This window comes from Urocampus carinirostris, chromosome 2, assembly GCF_059441175.1.
Source record: "Urocampus carinirostris isolate Australia breed hairy pipefish chromosome 2, RoL_Ucar_1.0, whole genome shotgun sequence".
Taxonomy (NCBI): Eukaryota; Metazoa; Chordata; class Actinopteri; order Syngnathiformes; family Syngnathidae; genus Urocampus; species Urocampus carinirostris.
Genome location: NC_142350.1, coordinates 31177501 through 31186241, shown reverse-complemented (window position 1 = coordinate 31186241; position 8741 = coordinate 31177501). Strand labels below are relative to the sequence as shown.

Below are 8741 nucleotides of genomic sequence, written 5' to 3'. Positions count from 1 at the left end.
AATTAGTACACACTGTCCCTTTAAAATTTGTGCTGTCCCTGTGTTGTGTGCGTGCACGTTCCCTCCTCCTTTCTTTCGTGTCTATAAATTCCTGAGTGTCTTTTACAATCCGTCTCCCAGTCCGTCTGTCTGTCTATCTTCCCATCTCTCCGATCTCTCCTCTCCCATCTCGTATATCTCCATTAGGCCTAGTACCAAAATATCTTGCGACTGAAACCGAGACCTGGAATGTACTCCTATACTGTCACGCGCATGCGCACATGCTACACAACAAGACGACAGGTGCACTTCCAAACTGACAATATACTTCTTGGACACACTCACTCAAAAAAAAACCGAAAAAAAAAACACTAATCTGTGTGCACTCTCATGCACACTCTTGTCCACAATATGTTCATTTTCGGCCTTTCGGACGTAGATAGAGGAGACAGTGTCCCCTAGTGGAACCTAAACAGTACTCCTTATCCTCATTGCAATACATTTATTTCGAATTCAATGTGAAGATAACTATTAATTAGAAAATCCCGATCAAATAGAGGACGTATTAATACAATATACACTTATATTTTTGTAGAATCATAATCATGTAAAAATATGTTTTTGTTTTCTTTCTATTGCTGCAGAAACGAGTGCTTTAGAGTCATTGCCGCCAGCATAAAATGGGATGCAGAAAATAAAAAAGACGGGTGTTTGTTTATTTCCAAGTCTATTTTCTGACTTCGATGCACTAAATGGTGAGTGGCAGCAAACTCATAGTAAGGTGGATTGATTGGACACTATTCATTAATTATTTTGTAGAATTCTTAAACAGTAAAAAAGTGGTCGATTGTATATTATTATTATTATTATTATTATTATTATTATTATTATTATTATTATTATTATTATTATTATTATTATTATTATTATTCTTATTATTATTATTCTTATTATTATTATTATTAGTATTATTATTAGTATTAGTATTATTATTATTATAAAGCACTTATAGTTACAATAAGTATATATAGAATTTAATATAAATTACATCAAGTTACAGTCCTGGGTTTTAAGGCAAAAGAACGGGAGGATCCAGAAAAGTTTTGAGTTTTTAAATGTGAACATGAGTAATACAACAAATTGCATACGCAGCGACACGTGAATCACGAGTATCATGATGGAGGATGGATCCATGAATGCATAAAAAATAAATATCTACAAAGATATGGGATATAAATAAACAGAGATATAAATTAATCACAAATAACCTAAATATATGACATTGATGTATTAATTTATCCATGCATTTGTCATTTATTTGTTTCGGTATTCTATGCTTTCATGTATTTTGCAACATAGTCACAACAAAATGTTATTCAAATGAGGAGGTGGCCCAGTTGTCTGAGCTTTTCACATGATGGTTGATCAGCTATGAACAAATACGCTCTAGGACTAGGTGAACAGCTCATCCAGTGTGACCCGCCCCTTCATTTGGATACGATTTTGCCACACGACAAAATTGTCGATAAAAAAAATAAAACAATAAATACATAAAATAATAAATAAATGAAATATACCGCAACTTAACCCTAAAATAAAACTAAAATTGAAAATAAATAAATTATATGAATAAATTGTAAGGTGGTGCATTACTTAAAAGTGAATATATTAATTTAGCATGCATTTTCTTGGTTGTAAGGCGCACCTGACTATAAGGTGCAATCAATTAAAACTTCAAAGTTATATGATAAAAACAGCGGTAAATTTAAAAAAAACATTGAAAATAAGTATCAGAAAATCCTATTTCACTACAACATCAACTTGATTCGTTTATAAAAAGTTACTGTCTGTAGAAGCATTCAATTGTATTGTTATGGAATTCTGATTTGATTTATTGTATGTCCAGTCTGTTAGGTGCACTATCTAACTTCTGGCATTGTATAAGGTGTGTGTTATAGTCCAGAAAACACAAGTAATAATTTACACGCGTATCTACATATGGCAGGACTAGTCCTCCATGTTGTATACTGTAGTAAAACACACCTAAGAGATGTGAGTCAGAAATTATAGAATAAATGGAAGGGTGCCACCTACAGAGTGTAATGCGCACTGCTCCGAATTGGCGCGTGCGCGCAATGGACACGTCGACTTCGGGGCAGCTGCAAGTTTTCATTTTATTGCTTTACTAACACGCACTCTTTTTTTTTTCTCTCACACATGCACACACATTGAGACACACCCTGTCTTTTAGTGTCAATTAAAAGGCGCATCCCGGCCTATATTGTATGTTAAGCATTTTAAAAAGGAATATGACAAAAACTGTGGGAAAAAAAAAACAATTGAAATATAATAGGGGGATGCAAAAATAGTTAAAATGTTAGAAACATGGTTTGCATTAAGACCAAGATTTAATTCCAAGAAGTGGATGTATAGTCCTCGCACTAGGTACTTTTTGTTCCAGAGACGCAAAAAAGGGGGCGGGAAGGATATTCAGATGAGCAGGAGTGACAGCTCCAGTGCTGTGCGCGTTTCGTGTGTTTGTGTACGCTCGTGTAAGCCTGTGTGTGCGTGTTGTGTGTCCAACTCCATCGGCTCCTTCCCTTCCAAGTCCTCACATTGCGCTGCGTAAAAACAGCGGACGCTAGGGGATCAAGACGCGCGCCACCCTGCAGCCTCTATCGAGGTCTTTCGCCAACCTTGCGCTCTTTTTCCACTAAGGGGGGCTTGGGCGGCAGAGTTTTTATTTTCTTTTTTTTTTAACAAATGACTTTCTAATGTGACTCTTTTTTATTTTTTCCGGTCGTTTCATCCCCCCTCTGCGTTTTTCCCCTCCGTTCTCTCCTGGATCGGAACCGTCGCCAACCCCCCCGCCTTTTCCCCCAAAATGTCCTATCCTCAGGGTTACCTCTACCAGCCTCCGGGCTCTCTGGCTCTGTATTCCTGTCCGGCGTACGGGGCCTCGGCTTTGGCTGCCCCGAGGAGTGAAGATCTGGCACGGTCGTCCTCCGGTTCGGCTTTCAGTCCGTACCCGGGATCGGCCGCGTTCTCCGCCTCGGCCGGTTCGGGCTTCTCCAGCCCGCTTTCGTACTCCACGGACCCCGCTACGGGATTTCCATCATACATGGTAAATAAATGAAAATTGCATTTGGCCGTTAGATTACATCCTTTATTGCCCTCATAATTACGTGCAACTCTGACATTATAAATGCAACGAAACTTATCGGCCTTGGGTTGAATCCGCGAGCTCAGTATTAAATGGGAATTTAAAACGCGCTTGGCGTGGTAACGGCTTAACAGTCGATGCGCAGCTAATTATGTAAAACTGAATACCCAGCGAGGGTATTCATTTAAGCTTATGAATTTATGGGTCAGGGGTAAATGAATACAAAGCGCGCATTTTCACTTTTTTACTCGGCAGTCTTAAAACATGATGATAATCCTATCGATTGAATTGCAAAACAGAAACGTGTAAATCATTTGATTTTAACCCCCGTGTTGTCTTCATTTTCAGAACCATTTAAGTGTTTTTTTTACACAGCTTACATGTAAATGTGAATAAAAACAACATTTTATGTTTCTACTATTGGAACTAAACTAAGAAAAGGCATAACATTTAGAGTTTAGTAAAATATGAGTAGGGTTTTTTTTCTGGGCTAGGGTAGGAATTGGAAAGAGATGATGCAAATATGACACGTTGGTAAAAATGTGAAATGTAATGCTCTTTTGTTTATTGATAGAATAAATAAAACAATTGTACAATATAGGAACTAATCTTGGTGGGTAATTTATCTAAATTGTCAAAGATTTACACAACGTTTCCACGCAGTTAGTCCCACTTTAGGGACTCTATAAGCGCCTTGCATGTAGAGGACATATGCATAAACACACAAATAGTGTAATCATTATTTTGTTTTAAACTATCAACTCATCGTTGTTTGTAATTGATTTAATATGTTGAACAACTAATCACTGCGATTACTACCTTTATAAGTAAACATGTTATCATACTTGTCAACTTAAACCATTTCGCCATATTTTAAACGTTCTTGATTATTTCAAATCGTTTCGTACAAGTTTTTGTCCGTTTTTTTTTTCAAATACACTGCAACGTATAATAAGCAACACTAAATTGACTCCATTGTTTTGTTTAATCAGTAAATAAAATCAACTTCATGACACAAATTACCTTTGTTTTTTATTGCACTTATAGTCTGTTTTGATGTGGGTAAATAGGTGCCGCGTATCAAATAATATGAGTCTTGCAATATATAGAGATAGAACCAAGTGGCTTAGGTTGACTGGTATAAGTCTTATTATAATTATTTTTGCATCTTCTTACGGCAATAAGACAGTATAACAATTATTTGGTTGAAACCCAAATGTATTTAAGTTCCTATCAATTAAAGATGCACATAAATCCGAGGGCGTATGTTTGGTTTTGGCGTTGGTGGGGGCATAGCACATTTTTCAAGTGATCAGAACACATTGGTGGGGACAGAACAATGATTTCTCGCAATTGTTGGGGGACATTGCGCACTTTTAAAAAGTGATCTCAAATTATTGGCGTAGACACAGCACAGCACACTTTTTACACTCAGCTGCACCTTGATGTATACGTATACAACACAGAAAATATGCACACAGTATTATATATATATATATATATATATATATATATATATATATATATATATATATATATATATATATATATATATATATATATATATATACACACACATTTGATTTTATTTTTTATTGTTTCCTAGTTTTATACTTATTTTATCAACGTTGTACACCGGGTTGCAAAAAAAAAAATTGTGTTGGCTTTTTTATATGTTAATGACAAAACAATCATTGCTCAAAATTGGTGGTGACACGCCCCCTCCGTCCATGTCAAAATTACACCCTTGTATTTAAGCGATTTTCTGCACAGTGGTGTCACTATATTAATGTAAGCTCCCCCACCCCCTACCCCACCCATAGAGCTCCCCGTACGACGCGCACACGACGGGCATGGCCGGGGCTTTGAGTTATCACCCTTACGGGAGTCCAGGGTACCCATACCAACTCAACGACCCGGCTTACCGCAAGAACGCCACCCGGGACGCCACGGCCACCCTGAAGGCCTGGCTGCAGGAGCACCGAAAGAACCCGTACCCAACCAAAGGAGAGAAGATCATGCTGGCAATTATCACCAAAATGACCCTGACCCAGGTCTCCACGTGGTTTGCAAACGCCAGGAGAAGGTTGAAGAAGGAGAACAAGATGACCTGGGCCCCCAGGAACAAAAGCGAGGACGAGGATGAGGAGGACGGAGATGGTGAGAGAAAGGAGCGCTCAGAAAAAAACTTGGACAACAGCGAAGCTTCTGCGGAGGATGAAGGTGGGTTGAATAATTTTACGATGTGACAGGTTTTTCTAAATAAAGCCAGGAAAAAACATTCATTGTTGCAGGCTGCTTTGGGTTAAATAATTTGAACAAGGTGCCAGTCCTGGACTCTCCAATTCGACATTAATAGTTAATATGTGAATACATATCTGAAGAAATAAAATAAACCAATAATTAATTAATTAATTAATTAATTAATAAAGTAATACTTTATTCCATAATCTGCTAGGGCTGCACTTGAAGGGCCAGTGTGAAAAAATAGTGCCTCCTAGTGGTAAAAAAGTAATTTATTAAAATAAAACAATAGATTAAATGGATTAAAATAATGAACAAAAAAACTTTAAACTTTATGTTTTAATGGATTCCTATGTATTTGACATGACAAAGGGGTTCGACTAGAGGGAGCTGAAATCATACCACCAAAGACCAAAAACCTGTCTATTTCTTCTTTTTCTATACTCTCTTTTTAAATTATTTTGTTTATATTCCCTTTCATTATTTTCTCCAGTCTTTCATTCACTTCTTCCTCCATTTCTTCTTTTTTGTCATTCTCTTTAAACCTTTCTCTCCTTTTGTATTGCTCTATTTCTTCTTAATATTTTACCTTTTCGTTTTTCCTCTCTTCTCTTTACGAAAGAAGGGCAAGAAACATTTTGCTTTAGGGTCACCGTACTTTGTATTATTTTGTTGTTTTATAGCGCTACGCAACACTGCGACATCTAGTGGTCAAATGTTCCATACTGTCTCTTTAACTCTTATATGAAGACGCAAACGCAAAATTGAGAACAATGTTCTAAAATACACTTGAAAATTTTAAGTAAGATGCTATTATAATGACAAAAGAAATATGATCCATTTGCATGACAAAAAAATTATGTTTTTTTCGATCAAAAATTTGGTTTATGATTACTGTAAATTCCGCACTATATGGCACGCAATAGTATTTAGTCGTGTATAACCGTTTCCCTTTTTTTGCAATTATGGTATGTATTAGTGCAATAATTGATCAGCGCCAAACATTGTTAGCAGGAATCGAACCCAGGTCACTCCCTTGAAATTAATGAAACCTAACCACTAGACCACAAAAAAAGGCATTGGATTTTGTCGGATTATCTTGCTATTCTTACTTGATTATAGAAAGGAATGATAGAGAAATGTGTCCTAAAATATATAAATGTAAGAAACAAAGCAGACGAAGGAAACAACTCTTTGGTGTGTCCAATAATGAATCGGACTTTGCATTTATTATTTATATCTTTCAGGGCAAAATTTTAGCACACATTTTTTTCTGGCTCTGTGAGTAAAAAACTGTGATATTGAAATCAACTGTAATGCCTTATCATACGTCATGGTCTAGTGAATAAGTGTTGACGCGGTTTTGATTCCTGTTGCATACACATTTCTGTGATCGTGATCAGGAATGTTTTTTGTAATACTGTATACTATAAATACTGTAGGGTGCCCTTTCAAATTTCTGGTCAATCTAAGGTGTTTATGTCTTGCAGAGGTAAGCAACCTGTTCTGTTCCACAAACCTGTTTAGTGCCTGACTATCGGGTCCGACCCAATAATAACATTAATGATAATAAAAACAACAAAAATAACAATATTAATAAGCCCAAATCCACTGTCTAAACACTAGACTACAGATGATCTAGATGACAGGAAAAGGAATTTGATTTGTTTTCTCATCATCACAGAATTTCCACATTAGTACCACGTTTTGCGATGTTGTTTTTGCGGACTTTTTTCCATAATGGTCCATTACAACGTTGCACAACATGCCACAGGAATAAAAGGTGTGATGATGAGATCAAGTCGAATGCCTTTTCTTTCTAATTCACAATCCTATTGGCCTCATGGTTAAGATTCAGCGCACTCTCGCCCGGGTTCGGTTTTTGTTGCATACATTGTTGAACAAATTATATTTGGGACATATGTCGATTATCTTTACATGCTCTATTACTGTGATATACTACTGTAGAACATCAAAGTAACGCACACCCAAAATTAGAGTGTTTTTTTTTTTTTTTTGCTGAAAACAAATTAGTACACAAATAAATATGGTATAAACAAAAAAACAGGGCTTTTTTTCTTTCCGTGCGTTCTGGTACCAAACAACCCAGAGAGCGGTACCGGAAAATACAGATGATCAGGGTTGTCAAACTCACTGGGTCAGGGGCTGGATTCAGACTTTCAGTTTGGAACTGGGCTGGATCAGTAAAGTATGTCTACTCAGAATGTGTACTTTTGCTTTTAATTATTATGCTTTATTATTCGGCCTACAAAAAATAACTTACCCTAATCACGGATGTCAAGTGACTTTTTCTAAACACAACACATTAAATCACACAAAATATTTTCATGTTTGACATTAAATGTGTTAAGTGGTGTTGGCCTGAAGAAGGATGGGCTGTACTTGCCCAAAACACACCATAGGAAATGGTGCGCCTATGACCCCAATGGGTAGGGGATACACCCACCCATAGTGAATGTTTTACACCTGAAACAACTCAGCACGCTATACAAACTTAACACTGCCCTCTAGCGGGCAGCATTTGGTATTTATCTAAAAAAAAACGTATACATTTTGATATGAATGACCTAAAGACCCATTTCTTTTTTGAAATAATCAGAAATGTATGGCAGGCCGGAATAAATCATGTGTGACTTTTCCCCTTTATTCATTTCACAATTCAATAATTTCTAATGATCTGCAGGCATTAGTTTGCACGTGGACACGCTGACGGACCACTCGTGTTCTGCCGAATCAGACGTGGAGAAAGGGGTAGGGGATTTAGGTCCCGACCCCACCTCGGATAAATGTGAAGATGATGCTGAGGACCCCAACCACGCCTTTCGATTCCAGCTCTCACCGAAATCTCTCACCACCTCCCCACTGATGGGAGTTGAGGCTCCGGTTTTCCCTCCTCAGCACCTGTATCACCTCCATCGTGAGGAATTAGCTCGGAGCCTCGGCATGGGCTTTAGCTCCAATAAATCCTCCTCGGAAAGCAGACCGTCCTCGGGGGCTACTTCTCAGAACCCTAAACCCAAATTGTGGTCTCTGGCGGAGATTGCTACCTCAGATCCAAAGCAGCAACTTGGACAAGCAAATTGCCCCTCCTCCTCACCGACTTCCTCAAATGCCAGCGGGAGGCTTCCAACATGCCCCCCGTCTGCTACTTCGCCTTCTCTTTACCCGCCCACCTCCCTCATCGGAAGACCTCTTTATTACACGTCGCCTTTTTATAGCAACTACACAAACTATGGCAACTTCGGCCCCTTGCAGGGTCAGGGCATCCTGCGCTACTCCAACTCCTCTGGGGTGAGCTTGGCTGCAGCCGCTGCCGCTGCAGCCGCAGCCGCCG

At 38.0% G+C, this 8741-nt stretch overlaps 1 protein-coding gene across 1 annotated transcript in view; it reads left to right on the top strand.

The window, feature by feature from the left end:
* Positions 1-2613: 2613 nt before the first annotated feature.
* The window catches only part of irx2a (iroquois homeobox 2a), an 8019-nt gene continuing 1891 nt past the window's right edge, over positions 2614-8741 (top strand). Inside the window, exons 1-3 of the mRNA XM_088327910.1 lie at positions 2614-3103; positions 4966-5365; positions 8091-8741. The exon at positions 8091-8741 is cut by the window's right edge and continues 1891 nt beyond it. Of these exons, the coding sequence (XP_088184036.1) occupies positions 2864-3103; positions 4966-5365; positions 8091-8741 (1291 nt within the window). The 5' untranslated portion in view covers positions 2614-2863. The remainder of the gene's footprint in view (positions 3104-4965; positions 5366-8090) is intronic.